At 41.1% G+C, this 21,696-nt stretch overlaps 1 protein-coding gene across 1 annotated transcript; it reads right to left on the bottom strand.

Moving 5' to 3' along the window:
- Positions 1-13,167: 13,167 nt before the first annotated feature.
- fxyd5 (FXYD domain containing ion transport regulator 5) lies at positions 13,168-18,955 on the bottom strand. Its single transcript, XM_030071797.1, has 10 exons — positions 18,713-18,955; positions 17,182-17,227; positions 16,075-16,173; positions 15,536-15,670; positions 15,396-15,443; positions 14,722-14,787; positions 14,303-14,332; positions 14,132-14,206; positions 13,976-14,021; positions 13,168-13,494 (listed from the first exon to the last, which is right to left on the bottom strand). The coding sequence occupies exons 1-10, from the start codon at positions 18,764-18,766 to the stop codon at positions 13,476-13,478; spliced, it is 618 nt and encodes a 205-aa protein (XP_029927657.1). The 5' UTR covers positions 18,767-18,955; the 3' UTR covers positions 13,168-13,475.
- Positions 18,956-21,696: the final 2,741 nt, after the last annotated feature.

The following is a 21,696-nucleotide window of genomic DNA, read 5'->3' as shown; positions in this document are numbered from 1 at the left end:
AATCAATCAGCAATCAGCAAAAAAAAAAATAGTCTGAACATATGATATGAACATATGATTAGACTCGATAAAAATACTCTGGCAACAGATGACAATTTCATGATAATAAATAAATAATTTGCAGAGCCGATTACATCGATTCACTGTGTGCAGAGATGTGAGTTTTCCCACCATGTGCAATAAGAAAGTCTAGCTGTGTAAGAGAGATAAGAGTTGTGGTGTCAGATTTCAACAAACTCAGCAGCCAATGAACAACAGTCTCTAGTTCCTGACTGGAGCACAAGTGTATTAACGTGCACACTCACTCTCAGGAAGTTTCCATGATAACAAGGATCCTGGCGTGGGAGCAACGACATACCAGTAGTGTATTGAGTCAACCCTGAACAGCCGCTCAGCAACTAAATGTAAGTGTACTTTTCAAACAATACCATTCTAAATATGTCAGAAGGTGACTAAAAAAATTGGTGCTACTTCCCTCAGGTTAATACTACTACTACTACAACTACACTTACTACTGCAAGCATATGCTGCACTGATTGTCACAGCAGCTAATTGAAAAGACTACTAAGAAAGTTGACAAAAGTTTTGTGATAGAGCACAGACAAAGCAAGAAAGTGGATTACAATGATAATGAAACAAATCTCTGATAATATAACTAAAACAAAGGAAGGAGGGTCAATTCCAGTGAGAAACAAATGCTGCTGCTCAGAAGTCAGATTGACACTAACTGAACATCCCACCAGCCACCACAAAGGAAACTAAAAGCTAAATAAAACAAAACCATGGGCATCCCCTGATACTTCACTTGCACACTTTTCCTGTCAAGAATTCACCTGAAGTTACAGCAAAATTTCTGTGAACTGGTTGGTGTGTGTGTGTGTTTTACTTTTACAAATACCTCCAAATCACATCCCAATTAAGGATGAGGCTTTATCAAGACACCAATCTCTGACTATAACCTTTTTATTATTATTATTATTATTATTATTATTAACATTTCTGATGTATATTTATTGTTCTAAGGGCTGAGAGACAGCCACACCCCTATCATAATTCAAAACTAGACAAATAAAGCTTCTCAAGGGTGACAGCTGATCTGAGACTGGAGAAAGCAATAACCAAAGGACGCTATTACTAATATCAGCCGCTGAGAGTGGGAGCATGAAGACAGTGTAGGTAGGGCATGACTCAAGTGAGGATTTTGACTGTATGTGCTGTAGTTTGAGGCAGAAAAATCGTGTCACATTACAGTCAGGCTCCAGTTGGACCTACTATACTGTTAAACTTACCAAGTCCTCGGAGGCACACCTGAAGTAGCAGCACAGACTGCATTGCTAACAAGAAAATTTACACATGTAGATTTCGTTTAACTCCTGCGCGTCTCTTTGCGCGTGTCGGGAAGCGCCAAGCATGAACACCTATAGCTCTGCGAATAAACGGCTACGCCAAGCAGGGACTGGGGGGGGGGGAAAGAAAAAGAAAAAGAAAAACTCGTCTTGTAACACACACAGGGCTCACTCGATGAGACGACAACCTTTCATCACTTCACATAAGCGTCATCATCTGCCGGCTAATTAGGCTGCAGCTGCCAGGTGATGTGCATTACACTGCCACTGCATTTAAAGACGTGCAAAAAACTGCCCACAACCATCCATCCATCCCGATCCCGCTGCAAGCTCTGGAGCTGATGTCTGGTTCATTTCCATCATGGGTGTCAGCTGGCCCAGGGAGCGCTTTCATCATGATGAGCCAGGACCCAGCAAAAAAACATACCCACTAATCTATTTGGACACCATGTCCAAAAGGACATAAGACGTATAGGTGTTATTTATCAATCTGATCAAATAATAACACACTGTAATTTGTTGCTTCTTGTCTTGTCTTGAGATGGGATGACTGTACTTGAATGACTCCCACGTTTTCAGGAAAGCTACTGTAACAGCTGCTATGTAAGCACCATGTATCTAGACAGTAATTTCCACTGTTGCAAAAACTGAGTTAAGAAAAAGTGAGACATGTTGGTGTATCGCTGCGAGTGTTTTCACTGAGTAATAGTCAGACTGTGAATCCCCTCCTTGCTGCTCAGGAATAAAGTTTTCAGTCAGCATGGCCCTCACAGCAGCAGAGGGCTTCCTGTCACCACTGAGTGTGCACATCTTGTTAGACCACTTCACTCATGGTGAGTAAAGATAGAGACACTTAATGTTTTTATGTCGGTATTCTGTCATAGATGCATGGTTCCCCTCTGATTTTTAAGTCGAGTGATCATGTATTTTTTTGCAACTAGGCTACAGCATTGCCAGTGTGGTATTTATCAATAAATTAAGTAAATGAGACTTTGTGTTGAGCATCATCACAAACAAATGCACTCTTACATGTTGCTTCCTCCACATCCTGTGGGTTTCTACCTATGTCTGCTTCTCTTTTGATGTATAAAGGTCATTTATTTAAGTTCAGGTAATGCACTGATGTTTCTGTTTAGAGAGTGTATCTCATGAAGATAAATTTCAGCACAGTGCTGCTTGTTATACAAAAGATAGTCACTTGAGTTTGCCATTCAAATGTGCAGAGTTCTTCTACAAGGAAGCAGGTTTACGGCAATCTGCTGGGTGACGTTGAAAGTCAGGTTGTTTCACTTTGCATACAGACATGAAGGCAAGAACTATCTCTCTTCCTCTGTTCCTCCTTGCGTGTGTATATGTGTGTGCTAGGGATTTTTGACATGCTGTGGCGTGAGGTTATGTGCTCTTGAATACCAGTGACCTAAATGCTCTCCAGTCACACAGCCCTGTTGTTGCTGGACCTCTCATTGCTGCTGCGGTGCCTCAAACTCTTATCCCAAAGAGTGTAAGAAGAAGTGGGGAAACTGAAGAGTTATTTCTTGGAGTGTAATGATGAAAGGCAGCAGCTCATATACCAGCAGTGGAGATAAACTAAATTCTGAAGGCCCACAGATTGCTCTTGTGATAGTGGTGTTAACAAAACAGGGACTATCAGCGCAGTCTACATCTGATTAAAAATATATACACTAGTGCAGTATTTATCCAGTGCAAACAGAGTCCCTGCATGTGTCTGGTCACTGGTGTTTTGGTCAAGGCTGAGGTAAACTGTTCTATTTGGAGGGTTTAGACACACACACACACACACACACACACACACACGCACACACAGACAGGATATCTGTCAATACACTGTGTCACTTAGAGATGTCTCATATCCTCTTAGTTGTTGCTGTTGTTGCTTATTGTTGATTGCCTTATTGGGCTAAAGGTAAATGTGACAAGTGTCACTCTGAAACCAGATTTGGATTTAACAGTAGCAACTTTCTTGTCAACCTTATTGTTTACTGATGCTGGATTGCTCGCTGATATGCTTGGCACCCATAGAGTTATTGTGAGTTTTGCTGTATTTTTCCTGTATGAGTTTCCTTGTTGCTTTGTTTGTGGCCCAGTGGCATGGAGGAATACATTATTTTAGAGATATATGGAAGAAGAAGAAAAAAAAATAAATAAACATTTGCATCAACCTCACCTAGATAAACAGCCTCTGTAGAGATGACAGAGTTGAGTAAACATTTCAATAAGAATATTTTCTCTCCACTGAACCATAGTAAGCTACCACATTTTGAAATTGAATGGCAATGAATAACAAATGATCTGGGCGCGTTCTCCCTCTCTCTCTCACTCCTTTTCCCTGCTTTTTGTCTATTCTCAATCTTTCTCCGGGCTCGTCTGTCTTAGCTTTGCTGCACATCTTTATGGTAATCATGAGGGTTTTTTTTTCTTTTCTACTTACTCCATTTCTTCTGATCTACCCCCCTACTCTCTATCTGTCAACCTTCCTCCCTTTTACTTGTTTTCTCCTGTGCACTCCCCTCCCTACTGTAATTCTTGTATCTATTCACACTGATGATTGTTATCACTCATGTTGAAGTAATGTCAGAAATGTGCAATGGTTGAGAGAAGGGGTGTTATCTGCATGAGCAGATAAGGAAGAGATAGCCTATGACTCTGCGTCCTGTGTGTGCGTGTGTTTCATCGATATAAGTTCTATAGGGCGATTATAGGAGGAGTGGATAGTGTTCATCATTCAGAATAAAGCCTGATAAGATTTTATGTGTCCAGTGGGCCTGGTCTGGCCACACAAGTATGCTGTTGAGGGTTCAGAGGAAAATTACATTTGGAAAACAACAGAAAGCAAAAAAAAGTGTCTAGTGTCTATCTTGTTATCCTGAGCTCCTGTTTTAGATTTGTAGAGTTTTAGATTTACTGTCTGTGATCTTTCCATCTCTGGCCTGAGGACAGCCGGCACGTCTCCTTTATAAGCAAGCCACTGGTTATCATAAGTTGCAAATTGGGTCTGGTATTAAAGAGCAAATTCAATCGGCATTCAAATGTAAAAGAATATATTACCCAATTTGAAAAATAATACAAGCTTCAGGAGTCATTTTGATACAGAGGCAGTGGACTGTGTTGATAAATATTTCCAAATTGGATCAGCTTATTATTTCACCCAAAGCAAGTCTGAAAAGCAAATTGGATACAGAGGGGGATTTTATTTGTGACTTCTTAGGTTGTTTGGGTTCGGAGATTTACTGCAGCTATTCACAAGGCCAGAGCAGCCCCCACTGCACACCCTCTCAAATCAGTCCTCAGTCATCTGATTAACGTTTTTAAGCAACATATTTCTCCCTGCATGGCATGCTACTCTGCTAATTTAGCAGGCAGAAAGCCTTGCAGTGGACTGGGCCAGACTCACCCCCTCTGCGGTGCTGCAGGATGGACATTTATCTACCGTGAACGTTTGTAGACATGTACTACCAAGGCAGCACTTAAAAATCAGATTATACGGCCAGATTGCCCATGTCCAAGCTTTTCTCAGGCATTGAATCCCTTATTGAATGAATGAACTGATCTTAAGAAGTCTCTTTTTCTTCATTCTCCACTAGCTAAGTGCTTTTGCGTCCCCTGTTTTAGACCTCCACTGTCCATATATGGAACTTCCCCCTCTGTCGATTACAATAATGAGTATGAGACAGTGTATTGGCTAATGTTATGTGGGTTAGTGCCTTGTTGCTGTGTTTGATAGGCTGCCCGTTCACAATGCAGGGCACCTCCGTTCTTTCCACACAGTCATTAACTATAGAGGAAACAAGTACACAATGAGTATGGCAAACAATGAAAAGGCGCCTGTAACATTTGGCAGATGTCAATGGGAGAATTCTCCTTGTGTATCAAACATACCATTGGTGAGTGTTTATGTTTGGTCCTGTGCCAGCCTCTTTGGCTAAAAGTGAACCAGTGAGGCATTATCCGTCCGTCCGAACCTCCACTGGAGAAGAGGTCGCTCCCAAGCTTCCATGTTTAAAAATACCAGTAATTGTATTGTGCTGGCCCAGCTGGCTGCTGAGTCTTTGTTTGGCTAACTAGAAACATCTGTGTTTCACATTTGTGTGGTGGCAGTGTGGAGCAGAGGTAGATCTGTTTTGAGTCCTGTGCCATGAGGAAGTTATGACGTTTCTCAAGAAGAACAAGGACAAAAGTCCCTTGTTGCAAAAGTAAATTTGACAGCTAGATTCCCTGACAAAGCATTGTGTCAGAAACTTCAGTGTGTGTTTAATTTGCCATCAAGCTGTAACAGTTTTCTTTCTCTAGATGCCAAGGCAGGATTATTAATTAGCTTGACACAATAAATGCATGAATTACCATTTTCCCCTTCTTTTTACTGGCGCAAATCATTGGTCTCTGCTTTGTTGCCCAACACCTGGCATGGCACTCAGGAGGGGAAAATGTTGAATAGACACTTGTTACCAGCTGACTGTGACGGAATGGCCAGAGAACAGGTTTTTGCTGAGCACTGTGGGAAATGCGGTTCTCATTCACTGACAACCCCCCCTCCCCCCACCTTGCCTCCACGCACCTCAGATTACATTCTAGATTTACATGCAGACCGTCTACCAGTTAAAAGAGAGCAAGAACTGGTTGGCAGCCAGTGAGGCTTGGAAATTGTGAATTTCCACTGACAGGGAGTGTGTGATTCTGACATTCTTAGCCACGAATGTAATTTTGGTTGAAAGGAGATCCAGACAGACAAGCCCCAATAATAGAGGCTGTTGCTGAGCTCCATCACACTCCATCTCACATAAGCTACAACACCGAGATTTCACACACATCAATGACTGAATATTAATAGCAGATATTTTTAACTTGGTTTCTTTCCCCCCTGCAGCATTTGAAGATGATGCGATTGCTGCTCCTGTGTCTGCTACTGCCAGCTGCTCCTGGTACGTTCTCATCCCCATGCAACTTTCAGGTGATAAACATCTAATCAGGCTCCATGCATCTCTATGCCTGCATGTTTTCCTCACCTACTTACGTGCAGTGACTGTACCGTGTGCGCCAGCATAAATGCATACAACCTAAAACACAATGTGCTACAGTGGTAAAACTAGTTGTTGCAAACTAAAGACAAACATGTCCAGTAAAATGAGGAATAGTATTTACACTTGTGTAAATTACAGTTACTACTGTAACTGTCCAGGTAACAGGAAATTATGTCCAACCTGTACCATTTATTGACTTATTCCAGTAAATAAGCCACATATATTGCATGTAGGATTTAAGTGACATTAAACCTATATCTGTAAGTAGGCAGTAAACATATTTAGAAGCCATTATCTGTGGATCAACTCCACTAAATGCCCTAGGAACAAATAAATACAATGAGCTTGTATACCATTTAACAGACTGTATACTCCTCTGTCGTGCAGCACAGTTGTGTCTAGTGGCCCTCGAGAGTAGCTATGCTCTGGTGCAGATATGTAATGGATAACCTTTTGTGAAACTGTATTGTTAATGAGGTCCTTTTCTCCATGTTTGTCCAGTTTTTTCAGAAGAGAGCGAAGGATCTGCTCTTGGAGGTATGTCATGCATCTTAATCCGTAGAATGAGGAAGAAGGGAGAAAAAGACATGTTAATCTATGAAGCTCTTTATTTAGTGGGAGTCTTGTCTAGACTCTCTAGTCTTGTTCTCTATCCCAACCTATTTATCTCATTTCTCAGTAGTCATGGTGTTATACAAGACTGTAAGCAAATGACTTGTAACAGCTTTCTACTCCAAACCCTTTGTCATTGAAATAAGTAGTGCTGCTAAAAGATTAGAGGTGCTGTCTGTTTCCATGAGTGTCATAAAAAACACTCAAGACTCAAGATGCTTACAGCTGGCAAGATGAGCCAGAGTTGTCCAGCTTTTCATACATGTACATGCAGCTGTGTTCTTGCATTTTAAGTATATATAATTTCTGTTTTTTTCATAGAATATGATGATGATGAGGATTTATCAACTGGTGAGTGTATTACGTGCATTTCTCAGTGTGAAGGTAAAGCTGTGGGATTTCCGCTTAGTTCTGTACCTCTCCCGCGAACCTTGTAATGACAGTTGTCCAGAGGAGAATGTGTGAGGTTGTGGCCTCTAATTATTGTCAGTCAGTCAGTCAGCAGTGTATATAGGCTGTTCTAGGCCAGTGAGATGTGTGAGGGGCTGTGGCCCCTGTTGGCTTTCCCTCCTCCCAATCATTAAAGCCAGAATGGAATCAATTAGCTCCCCAGAGGAGCCCTGCGGATTCTGCCGAGAGGCCAATGAACACGTCGACATCTCTGCCGTCCTGCCAGTCAGCTAATCAACATTGGCAATCTCATTCTCTCTCTGTGCCTCTCCCTGTCACTCCTCATCTTGTCTATGATGGACTTTTGATAGAATTACTGATCTGTTTAGGACAGGGCTGCAGCCACTCAGCTATTAGAGCAGCAACATCCCAGCAAGGACCCAGGCCTACCTGGAAGCTGCCCTTTGAATATTGATTTGGTTTTAATCACCACAGTCAAGATGATATGAATTATTTTACTCCCATGTTTGAACTCTCACCGTTATCAAACGGTGGTGTCGCCCATAAAGTCAGCAGACCATTCTGTCTTGATTCTATCTTTGGTGGTTGCAGTGTCTGTAGTAGCTGTTTGTGTGGGAAACAATACAAGTCATCATACCTTGCATAATCTGTTGTTTTGTTGCCGTTGCCTGTTGCAGCGATTCCAGGCCAAAGATACATCCCGGTTGGAAAAAACCCTGGCTCTGTAGACAAAACTACAGGTGTATCGGACCCCTCAGGTTAGAAAAGTATCTCCACTATAGACAGAAATATAAATATGTGTTCATTTTAAATTGCATATCACCATTTGTTCAGGGTTTTTCTACCAGCTATTATTGTATTATGCATATATTAATAACATCAGGCATTGTTAGACTTTCAGCTTACTAGTTTGTTATTTTAAACTAACCTCACATTATGGATATTGTCTTTCAGATCAGTTCACTTTAATTGTCATCGTCATTGCTGTGAGTGTAGTGGCTCTAACTATTGCAGTGATAGTCGGTAAGTATTCAGTGTCTTGATCAAATAAAAATAATAATAATGAAATAAATAAATAAATAAATAAATAAAAATAATTTGTTGCTATCTGTGAAATGTTGCCTGCTGCACTCCCACAGCAGACAAATTCACTGCTGTTAAGCACTCTGGTACTTGACCTGAATTGCTTTTCACTCACCTGTGCCCTGTAAAGCCCTGCTAATACCTAAGCAAATGTGAACTCTTCTCTTGTGGAGCTGTGACCTTTTCCATTTTCTCTTGCAGCTATAGTGTTGGTGAGACGCCACATGCACAGCCGGCAGCAAGGGTAGGGTCACATTTCTCTGCGCTGCTCAGAAAGTTTATATTTGTCTTTAGCTTGCACAAACTTTTTGAAATTTATATAGCATTTGATCAGAGCTTTGAGACACACTGCTCATTTTCTTTCTGTTATCTTCACTGCCACCATCCTAAGAAGAGCAGGTTTCTTTGTTTCCTCCCTGTGCCATCAGTACATAACAGTATTTTGTTAGGTGTTATGCTACAGTAAGTCAGCCAGCAGCTGACAGAACCAGTCTGGTTGGTAACAGTCCCCTGGCTGTCTTGCCAGTTTGTCCTACCTCATCTAATTTGTCAGCATCAAACCAGAAAAAAAACACTCAGGTGGCAAAACTCAGTTCTGAGTATCCACCCAGCTGAGCCCGTCTAGACTTGTACAGCAACTAGCATTACAGCCTGGGGCCCACCGCCACCACCAGTGCACCCACTCCACCCATCATCTTCTCCATCTCAGCCATCAAACAATAGCCTCAAGAGATTGCCAGCGGGCTTGTATGACCCAGTGGGACAGGAGCTAACCTGTTCCAAAGCTCTGCTCCCCTTGAACTGAGGCCTGACTAGACAACTCTGCTCAGAAATAAACCTGAGCAATAACGAGCAAAAGCTCATCCTGGCGTCATGTCAACAATCTGCCAACAGCAATCAGAAGGCAAAACAGCCTAAACCAGTTTATCTCTGTGTGCTGTTCTCTCTCTTGTGCTGTCTCTCTCTCTCTGTCTCTCTCTCTCTTTCTTTCTCCCCCTTATGCCCTCTACTTGTGTAACCATGGTTAACTCTTTAGGTTGGCTTTCTGCAGAGTAATCTTTTTTCATGTGTGTATGTATGTGTTCTAGAGTATAGTGGTACACAACCTGCATGTTGGGGGTTGGAGAGGGTGCAGAGTTCACATTAGTCTCCGGAGATCTCTGAGCAGCAGGAGTTCGACATTGTGGAGCAGCCGCCCAAGTCAAGCTTTAAGGGTTAAATTCCTCTGCAGGATTACTGGCTGCCTCACGGGGCTGCAGTCAGCTCTGGCAGTGTTTGGTGCTGACTGATCGCTCTGCTGAAAAGAGGCTTAATCGCACAGCAACCCCTAGCTTGTTGGATCAACAGTGCCTTGCCAGGTTTATAAGTCCCACCTGGGGATGAGATGTGTTTTTAGGTGATGCAGTCACCGTGTACCTGTCAGAGCCCTGCAGCATGAGACAGACATGCATTTCCTCAATTCTATCACACAGGGAGGTTGCTTGTGTCTTTTTGCACACCAATTGACAAAGGACCTAAAAGGTGAAATATGTTCTTATTCACCCTGATTCTTGTCTTTGTTTTTCCCTCTCTGCAATTTTCCTCCTGCCTTCCCTTCCTGTGGCCTGTCCTCTGTTTTTTCAGGATCTACTCCGTGCCCGCAGAGCAGGGCCAGAAAGGGGCAGTCTAGTCCCAGAAGGAGCTCCAGTCCATATAGGACACCAGCAGGAGAGGACCAATGCACTGAGCTCTGTCATATGCTACTGTTTGACTCAGGATGGGCAAACATCTTTGCACAACAGCCTGCTTCCCACATTGTGGTTCTCTGAATTAAAAGTGTAATGAGTTTTTTTTTTTTTTTTTTTTTTTTTTTAATATTGCTGGTTGTGTGCTTTTGTCTCTGTCCTAGACATTTGTGCTGCGCATATGCACAGTTTAGCCTGAGACATTTGGAACATGTTCAAACCTTCTAATTGGATTCTATTTGAGGAATCCAAATCAAAGCCATTGAGTATGGCTTAAAGTGGAAAAGCTTCTTTTGTTAAAAGGGATAATTTAGCACAGCCAGAACTCCCCATTTTTCCCACCTGAAACAAGAAATTATTCCCCCAAGCTATTTGGTGAAACTATATTTGTGTTTGATTTGGTGCATTTGGAGCAGACATGTCTGTGTGGAATGTTCTTGTTTGAATGAGACAAACCATACTAATCCATATTAAGCCAGCCCAGTTCTCACTTCATTCTCCTATTCAGTTGTCTTGACATCTCCTGTTCCTGGCCCATTAGGAGTGACAGGAGGCAATGCAGTAGGAAGATAAAGCTCGTTCCCCCTGTTCTCAGCCTCAGTATAAAAAGGAACAAGTGGAAAAAGCCAGTCTGAACACCTTGCAAGGCAGCAAATTAATCGACCGCCATGAATGATGATGTTTTCTTTTACCCCTTCTCTTTTTCGTTTGAAAGGCTTTCACTTTAACGTCCACAGCCTCACAGATTGTAAATAGCTCTCTGATGGCTAGAGAGAGTTAGATTAATGCCTCATACTCTGGTACAGAGAGGCGGGGTGTGAGGGAGGAATGCAGGGGTGCAGAAATCTTGACAATCAAAGTGTGGGGATGATTGGGAAAATACCTACAATGCCCATGTTTCATTCATACTGAGTATGACAACACAATCACTGCTTCTCCTTTTTCATTTAAATGGAAATCAATTGTGCCCAGTGAACAAAAGCTTTCGGACCAAGATGCTGGCCGGCTTATTTGTTCCTATTTCCCATTTACAGACAAGAGAAGCTACCTTGGCAAAGGTTAAAGGAGAGGAGGGCATGGCCCTGTTTGGCATGACAGAGTGTTTCATTTGTAGCCATATGAGGAGCAGTCATTACGGAGTCAACAGCTCTGGGAATGGCTGCATGGCGTTGAAATCTTTGGATTTGTCAAAACAACATCACACTGTCCTCCCCAACTCAACCTTGCAACTGTAATCTCATCAGTGGCAGCTGGGCTTGGCTTGATTCCACCCAGACTTTTAGAGATCAAACACAACTGTGTAATAACATGTCTTTGTCAGCGGTGTGCAGTATACAGTAGCTGTAGAGCTTTGCTGCAGTGTCTTCCTCAAAGTGATGCATCCCAGTTTATTTTAATGCCACAAACCAGCGGGTGTGATTGTTTTTTGTTTGTTTTGTTTTGTTTTGTTTTGTTTTTTTGCATGTGTGTTTGAGTATTCAAAAGCTCACCTTTGAGCACTACCTATGCAATAAGTATATGTCATTTTTCTCTTGAGCATAGTGTAATCCAGTAAGCCTTACCTATACATCAGCATTTCAAGGAGTGGTGCCATTTAGCAAAATGCAGTGCAAATCATTTCACTTCCTCTGTCTTTGTGCAGTCAAAGCAGTCATGTTTGTTAAAAAATACAGTTGGACAAACAGACCACAGTGCAACAACTTTTGAATGCAGCAATGTTGTCTCTTGAATGGTTTACCAGAATGCACAAAGCACACATGGAATCAGCCTCGAACCAAACAAAGTGCAGAAATCCAAAGAAAAAAAAAATCCAGCCTGTTCTATGAAAGTGACCACTCTAATGTCTATTGCATTATTCTTCTTGTAAAGCTTCTCCTTAGTGACACTGCTGTTGTAAATGTGACGAAAGCTGTTGTGCCTTGTTTCTGTCTGTTCATGATGTACAGTGTGTGGGAGGGCGGGGAGGGTGGGGGGCAGGCTGATCCTTAACAGGTTAAGGTGAAGCATCGCCTACTGGCGTGGCTCATTTATATTTGTTCTAGCTTTTTTATTCCAAAACATAAGAGCTTAGAATAATATATTATTCTATGAACTCACTAATTTACTAAGTTATGCATTTGCAATATGTCTTTGTGAAAAACTATATTGGCTAAAATAAACTTTTTGTATGCTGAATCAGTTTCAGGGATATCTTTGACACTTCATGTGTAATTTTTGTTTATAGACTAACACTTGCTGAAAGTCTGTAAGATATTTGTGCTTTTATTTGTCTTATTGCAGTAGCAAAGTTTAATTTAGACTTCAATTTAAAGTACTCACTTATACCCATTCATTAAATAATGCAAGACCATATTTCTTATAAAGATGAGGTGGACCGGATATCCATACGTTTTTGCACAGCAGTCTTGTCACTGATTTTGTTCTTACAGAAATTAGGACAGTGGATATTATTATGTAGCAATATATATGAACTCTGGATTATCTTGATTTTGACATTAAATCTCTTCTAACATTCGCTGTGCTTCTCTCATTTTGTTCTCAGCATCATATTGATGCCATATGGGCATAAGTATAATGCGCCAGTGGATCTTGTTTAATCTAGGGCTTTACTCATTTACAAGCACAGAGCCACTAAGAGGCTTAGGCACCCCTTACTAAACATCATATTTTAGTTGAGATAGAAAGTGTAAAGAGCATGGAACTATCGGGAAGGGGAAGTGGCCTAGCTTCATTTTTAGATCCTGATAGAACTTGAGGGTATTAACGAGATTGTCAAATATGGGATGTTATGGGGTTGTTTTTCATAACCTTTAATAATAATCCTGGCTATGAGACACTCTGCCTGCAGCTGGGTTATCAGTTAAAAGATTTTCAAAGAAACAACATGGATAGGATACTCGCCTGCTTCATGGCTGGAGGTGTGATTAAAATATGAATCATCTCTTCATTAGCCGCCAAGATAGATAATCAATTTACTTTTCAGTTCAGTTTTGCCAAGTAATGGAAATAACATTTAACAAAGATTAACTGGGTGATAATGGCCCTTTCTTTCACTTGTCAGCATGATTCATGTTTCCATTGTTTATTCAGTGTTTTTCCATCACGCCGTTCCTAAGCAAGCTACAGTCATTTAACCCCCACACACAAATGCACACACGCACACTGCCAGCTGTTGATTGGCTGTTTTTCTCTCCTCTCCTGATGGACTCTGCTGGTTTTACTGCAGCTCTGTACATCACTGCACGCACATCATCTGCTTATGCTCAGACCACTCGATATGACCTGGGAAAAAAAAAAGACAAAAAACAGAGCTGATGAACATAAGATGATAAGTCAAGCATCTATAGACCAAACACTTTTTTTTTCAGTTCAATCAATGGTAATATGGCCTAAAAAACTCCTTAATCATAATGTTTGCAATCCATTAGAAAGATAGATAAATTTTAGGTAGTATTCTATTGAGCTATTAGTTATGACTAAAATGACTGACTCTTTACCATATTTTACAATAACATGATATAAATACAGCTACCCCTCAGGCACAATGGACTCTTTATTTATATAATTCCTTAAAACACCTGTTTTCCCTGCCACCTTAGGTTATGCCGTAATAAAATGATTACTGGTCATGCTAGTCATGCTTCCCTCAGTTCACTTTGTACAATTACTCATGTATGAACTTGTTTTCTTGAAGAACTAATGAAGAAAATTACAATATTGTCTGTTCCCTAGGCATTACAGCCATTGTAACCTGAGCACTCACTTTGTTGACCCCACATGACACTTGGGCAGCCGACAGACTTTGCCACCTACATGAGCAATGAGGCAAAAGAGAGAGAAGAAGGTGGTTGAGCAATCATACATTACTACAGTAATGTTTCAAAATATAAGGGTCTAAAGACATAGGTGACACACTCACAGCTAATGACCATAATGCCCATGATGAAGAGCACTGCTGCCATGGCCAGTCCAACGTGGCGGAGGGAATCGTAGTCTGGATATAGAACATATATATTGAACATAATGCTGATAATAGGCTGCATTATTCCCTATCAAAGTTTGAGGAAAACAATCAAGCTAAGCCTCTTACCATAGGTGAAATCCTCATCCCCCATTGGACCTGATATAAAGAAAAGTAGTGAATTAACTTTGACTGCACGGCACAGGAAGCTGAAGAAGAAACAGCGGTTCACCAGGGAACAACAGTCAGAGATGGCATGACAGATCTACTGGCCCAGCTTGACATGCTGTTGATGGTGTATCAAAACCCTATCTATCGCAAGGCAGCACAGCACAGGGACACAAATATCTTATCTCTTGCATGAGGTACAATCAAGCATTAATCTGTTGGCAAGAGAGGAAGTGAGGTGCTCTGTTCTGCCACTCCTCCATGGGTTTTGTTTGGGAGACAGGGAATTGTGTTACTGTCAAGTCTGCCATGAGATAACAACAAAACCACAATGCCTGTGGCATTTAAGGTATCTGTGGAGTAGGAAAATCCTTAGTTACCCAAGGCAGCAGGTGTACTGGTCCTCTTTGTGGTGGTTCTAGTAGTTGTGGATGAGCGGGACGTCACTGTGGATGTTGAAAAAATAGAAAGTAAAAACACCACTTTCCATGATTTATTTGATTTTCTTGCTCTTTTCCATTTGTAACACCAAGTATTTATAATGCCCAATGTCATAATGCAATAGCATAATTCCACATATTGAGAGGTATATATATATTTTTCCGGGACATACTGACTCCTTATCTTTTGCCATATGAGTCCATTCATAATTACTTCTCATTAAATTCCAGGTGCATTCCCACATTTAACTCCTTTTTTAATTGAATTTCTGAATATTTCAATAGTATGACTCTCTGAGGAAATTTAGTCTAATGACACTTTTAAAGCATATCAGCTCTCTCCCTCTCTCTCTCTTTCTCTCTCTCTCTCTCTCTGGCGCTGTGAAATCCAGCTGAAACACCCCTCTGCATATCTCAACAAGGACAGGGAGTTTTAACATTTTCTAATTACCTGATAATTAGTTTTTAAGCTTTCTGCATCCTTGATGTGAAAGCTTAAGCCTTTGCAATAGGGACATGATGCCAGAGTGCTTATAGTCTATCTACCAGCCAAACTCAGTGGGCTCCAGCAAAACCATGTTCAGACAAGTCAGTGAGAGGTACAATACTTGTACCTGGAGTGGATGTGGGTTTTGCTTGTGGTGTCGACTGCTTGCTGGTAGCTAAGGGACAGAAACATTAAAATAAACATTGATTTAATTTGAGTTATGGTGGAAATGACATTATTATTTTTTATGGGGTGCCAACAAGAGACCTGATGGAGTCTTAGTTGCTAGTGTGCTGTTGCCGACATTCAGTGGGTGGCTGGTACTGACTGTCTGTGCTGCACGTTCAGGAGAGGAAGGAGAGAAGTCAGCCCCCCTGGTGGCTCTGCTTTCCACTCTTCTTCCTGTTGCACAAAGGTAGAAACTGTATCAGGGGCCACCGAAAGACTTTTGTCCTTTTGTTATGCTTATAGAGCCATGAAGGAAATTGCTTTGTTGTCATGGGGCCAAGGGGGCTTAATATGAATTTGAAACTTCATTCGAAACTTCAAATATTCTACAGGCTCTACGGCTGAAAAACAAGATGTTGAAATTACAATCATGGGTGTTGCAAACGTCTGGTGCTATATGGACATCATCTTGGACATCATCTATACATCATCTTGGTGACAAAGATTTAAGAGCAGCCTTGTCCAGAGAGACATCCTAAGATTAATAATTATGGGAAACAACTGTGAAAATTTAAAATTGCCTGGAGACTAAAAAGGTTGCAAAGTGACATGAGTTAGAATAGCCAAGAGGACCGTACCAGTGGGAGGTAGAGAAGGGGTGAACGTTGTTGTGGGTGCTGCAACACTGGTTGCGTTCATCATCTGGCCTGGGGTTATGGTGGTTTGAGCCCTTGAAACTGCGAGGGAAAGATATTTTAGGCACCAAAACACAATTGAGACTTAAGTCTCATCGAGTGGCAATCTTACTTTGCAGGAAGCACAAAGAACATTGTTGTTTGTTCCAGTGACTTTTGTCCAACAATGCTGTGATGTATTCCTGGCAGAGGCAGGACATGAGAATGTGTCTGGCCAGGCCATGGAAGGCAGAGAGGGCTGCAGTTGCATAGAGAGTATGTCATAATAATAGTCCTGTGAGTGGGGTTGAGCAGCACAGCTACAAAGGAGCAGCTCTCAGAAACCTCTCGCTGGCACAGAGCTAGATTGTTGCATGGGGGCAACAGGACAGTGAGACCATTGTACGTTTACTCACCCAGCACCTTCCAGTTAATGCTGAAGTACTACAAACCCTCTACTTTCTCAGGGTAATACTGTGAAAACAACTAAATTAATGAACCCATTTAGAATGACTTGGAAATTTGCATGATTTATAGCTTGTTTTTATTACAAAGGTTTTGGATTTGGTGGACTTGAGATCCTCAGACAGCAGTCTGCTGGTCGAACCTAAGCTGAAAACTAAATGAGACTGGGCCTTTAGTGTCAAGGCTTCTTGGTTTTGAAACTTATCTCAAAACCACACTTTTACACACTGGCTTTTATGTAACTTTATGTTCACATCTATTCTATTATGCCTCTTTTGAATGATCCCTTATGAAAACTACTTTTATTTTCATCATGGTCCAATGTAAACTGTCTTTCACTGTTTGTTACTGTTGTTGTTATTAATCGCTTTTAATCTGACTGTTTAATTTCTTCTTCTCCTTCTATACATATTTTTTCTTGAAATAATATTTTAATGCTGCTTGGTTTTAACTTCATTCCATTGTGAAAATGTGTGCTCTGTAAACCTAGACAAAGTTTTAGTTGTAGTAGTAATAGTGGTAGTATTTGTAGTTGCACATGCAATTTATGTGAATTTAACTCTACCTATTTGATTTCAGAGGAGAGAAGAGAGTTTGTAAACTCACCTTTCAATATGAGAAACATGAAAACAGTCATGGAAGTCAAATGGATCTGAAAAGACAAAGCGTGTTACAAGTAAAGGGGATGAAGAAGCCCTAAAGCAGACTCTCCATTGCATCTCAACTTGTACAGTTGCACAACACCCCGTGATTAATGCAGGGCTGCACTGACCTCAGCTACTTCAACCAAATTCTGCAAAACAATCCAAAACCCTTTAGACAGTGCAGGTGACTCTGTAATGAATACAGGTCACATAAACGCAGCCACCAGGGTGCATCTGTTACCGTGGATTGGAGCAGACAGATGACATCCTGACATCTATCAACTCTCATTAGTGCACAGAGAGACATTGTTGATTTATAATATGTCTCTGGATTTTTAACATTTATTTATTTATTTTTCAAGTGTCATGCCAGGGGTGGGGATATAAGCAGATGGTAAACAGTAGATTCAAAGGTCTTCTCAGATGATTGAATCAAGCGAGCGTTCTCGGTGGAACAGTTTGTCCTGCCTGATGTTCTGTATTCACTCACTGGAGCTACATGTACTTGTAACAAACAGGAAGTACTGAGGTTAATATTACAAAGCCACTTCTCCCTCTCTTAAAGTACGCAGGCGCTGTCAACCACATGTCACAGAGCACGATGGCATGATGAAATCTGATTTTGAATGTCAAACAATATAAGTTGCACACTACAACAAATTTGACTCATTTGCAAAAAAAGCAGAATGAGTCAGGCTACATATGGTATATCTGGAATCCTCCCACACTTGCACCCACACATATGCCACGTGTTTTGAACTTTTTATTTACCGGTGATCAAACTATATCATATTTTTGAGGTTGCTGCACTGTCACTTGTTAAAAATAAGAATTGCCGTGCGAGGATGTGTCAAAACAAACCCTTTGCGGTAATCAAAATTCTGTGTCCGAAAACAGAGTTCAGACAATGAAAAAGCATTTGTCCTCCCCCTCAAAATATATTGTCCTTGTAAAAACAAAACACTATAGAAAACAGGAATGAATAGCGTTCCTTAAAAAATTATTTTAGAGTAATACAGAGAACACTATGTGTATGCAGCCCATTTTCTTTCCCATACAGAGGGTACAGGTGGAGAGACAGATGGAGGTCTGGGCTGCTGGCTCGGTTTGAATCCATCCCCAGCAGAAATGAATGTTGATCTTTGACCTATCCTGGTGGCTGCCAGTCCTCAGGGCTCGGAGCACTGTGACAGGTGAGCGTCGGTGGCTATCATGAGCTCTGACAGCTCAGATTAGCGGGTCATGCCAATCTTCATTTCACTCCAGAGCATATGTCAAGACGAGGTCTGTTTCCCTAGGGCTGTGCAAGCGTCTCACCCTTCCCCTGCGCTGACCTGCCCGCCTGTTTGTCACATCCAGCGCTCTCACTCGCTCTCTGTCTGTCTGTTCATCCATTTGTCTGTCACTCTCCATCAATCTCCTCTCAATTCCTTGCATCCAAACACCCCTCAGCCCTCTGATATTTAGTCACCCATCCAGGATATTAAGCTCACCTTGGTATCCATCCTGTAGTGTGCCCGGTTCCAGAGATGTATCCACGGCCTCATAATTCACGGTTCTTTCCTCTGCCAGTAACTTCTGTCTGCTGATGGGGCAACTGTTAGTCAACCACACCCATGTGCTCACCATCACTACTTCCTCCTCCAACTGCCTGATCTCTGTCTCAGCCTCTTGCTCACCCACTCTTCCTCATGACATGGCCGCCTCCTCTTTTTGTCTCTTTTTCAGCTATCCTTCAGATTCCAGCCTTTCATTCTCCCTCGCTCGGCGGCGATCAGCAACAAGTTTTCCTGTGTTTGCCGCTCGGCTGTCTCTCAGCATGGTGGCTTGTCTTTCTATTTCTGTATTCCTATTTGCCTGTTTCTCTGTGCTTGTATGCGTGTGTTCACCTTTGTTTTTGTCTTTGCCTGTCTGTCATGCTGTCTCTTTGACGGTCTCTCTTCGTGTTTGTATGTCTCCCGGTCCATCTGTCATCTGTTTCCATGGATGTTATTGTCTCAAAAAAATGAGAAATGAATGACCTTGTGCTAATTGGGAATAGCTGATATAAATTCATTCAAGATTTGATAGTGTGAATTTTTTATTTGATTTCCTCCTTTGAAATGCACTGACATTGACAATGTTTACTCAGAAATCCCTACATGAAATGCCAACTTGTTCATCTAGCATCTAAAAAGGTGATTCTGTTATTCATCAGTACATCTTTAAAAAATTCTTTTGTGCTCCCAAGAGGTGCTGCTCTGTTTATCCAAAACTAGATAATGAATTAAATTTCTCTGTTTAGTAAACACACCTGACTGATTACTTTTGTCAGTAGAAAAAGGACCGATTGGTTACCCAGTTTCCAGGTTTATCACACTGGAATGCAGTTAAATAGTAGAATTGGAGATCTGTTGAATCAATGGGATGTTTATGGAGGTGTGGATTCAAAGCCACAGAGCGGCGTGTGTGACTGTAACCCCATGGCGTTACTGAACTGAGGAGCACAATTCCAGCCTGTTACAATAGACAAAGATTGCAATTCAACCAGCCAAACAGAAAGAACAGTCTTTGTCACAGGAGTTGAGGGTGCTTTTGCATCGGTTTGTCCCCTGCCACGTTCTTCACGTCCACAGTTTCTCCAGAAAAACTTATGATAACCATCCTCAATACATGGTGAATTTTCAGTATCATCATTTAACATCAATTTATAGGTAAATATTAAATTATTACTTAGCTTTTTAACAGTTTACACAGGATTCATAAATGTTATAAATAATGCTTAACTCATAAAAGATTAAATGGATGTCTTTCAGAGTATTAGCCTTATGTAAAGATTTTCGGGTACAGAAAGTTAAATATGCATTATGTAAAATTATATTTTAAGTGAGGAACCTGTAGATGCAACTGACGAAAACATATAGAATAATCATGAAATTTGATGGTTGACTCTTTATGGCTCTCATCATTGGCCTGACACTCATAAATTATACAAGGTCTAGATGGTCCTCTGGCTTGTGGCTGTTATAAAGTAAATAAACTAAATTGTTAGTTGCCTACCATTAAATGGCTAACGGGTGGTCTTTAAAAGGCTTTTAAGAATTTGGGTGCCTCTCGAATTGTGTAGAATTTGTATTTTATTTTAATTGTCCATAATACCTTTATGAATGTGACACTGCAATTCTGCACAATAAACCAAGAGTTTCCACAACACGAAAATGGGATTAAAAAGTAAACACAGTTCAGAAAAGTGAAACCTTTTACTGTAACTTCCTGGTAAAATATTCAAAATGCATATGTGTGTGTGTGTGTGTGTGTGTGTGTGTGTGTGTGTGTGTGTGTGTGTGTGTGTCTACTGTTAGGTGGGTGAGTGGGTGGACAGGGTATTTAAAGAGGGAGAGTGAAGCAGTTAATTAAAACCTATCACCTGTCGGCACTCCCTGATAATCTACTTCGGTTTTCTATCCTGAAATCCAAAGCATCAAATGTCTTTTTATCCACTATTTCACTGTTATTCTGCTAACTTACCCTGCTTACTGAATAGCCTTTCTCATGTTTACTGTACAAACATACAGTTTAGTCAGACTCTCCACTTTTTTTTTACTGCTCTCTGCTACAATCAGCTTGAGTATGAATGCCTTGTGTGAGACTGTCTCCCTCCCACCCCCCTCGTGCTCTTCATCCCCCTCCTCCTGGCTGTTGCAGCAGCAGCTTCATGGCTGGTCATCGCCCTGTGCTGCTGTGGCTGCGTTGCCTGCATCTGTTGCTTTTGTTTTCTTTAGTTTGTCTGCTCATATGTTTTCTTTTATAATATGACTGCACCGTTTGTAATTTGCCCACTGGGTCAGCACTTACTGCCCACCTGTCTGTCCAAGAAGGGTTCTTATATTTTTCCTGTTCCATCTGTGGGGTTTCTGTGGAGTTTTTTCTTGCCCGCCATGAGGATTAAGTCAGAGGGTGCCGTCCTTATTTGTCTGTTGTAAACTTGTGGGCCTGTAAAGTCCTTTGAGACAGACTAAAAGTAAATTATGAACTTGTTCAAACACACGCTTATTTTCTTGCCTGTTTTATTTTGTTATTGGTCATTTTCTCTCTTTATTTTCTACCATTTGATTCATTACTTTTGTGTGTACTTTTTTCTCTCTCTCTTTTTTTACTGTCAGTGCATATTTGCTTTATGCGTATGAGTGTAGGTATAAATATGTGGTAGGTACATGCGCATGCAAATGCATTTGTATTAATGCACATGCATATGTATATGGGGCCTTCTTTCAACAGCAGCGATATATCTCTAAATACATAAACAGCAAAACATTCAGCGCATGGAGGGATTTATGAATGCAAAAAAAAAAAAAAAAATAGGGGTTGTTCTAAGAAGTCAGATCATTATAATAAACTGGAGAGTTAGTGATCATGCATTGTGAGCGTTTCCTTTTTTTTTTGCTTTACCTTAAAGTAAAGAATATTAAACAATAATAAAAATTGGAAAACTGGATAA

Source organism: Myripristis murdjan, chromosome 16 (assembly GCF_902150065.1).
Source record: "Myripristis murdjan chromosome 16, fMyrMur1.1, whole genome shotgun sequence".
NCBI classification, from domain to species: Eukaryota; Metazoa; Chordata; class Actinopteri; order Holocentriformes; family Holocentridae; genus Myripristis; species Myripristis murdjan.
Note: the sequence above shows the minus strand (reverse complement) of the source record. Positions and strands in the feature narration are given on the sequence as shown.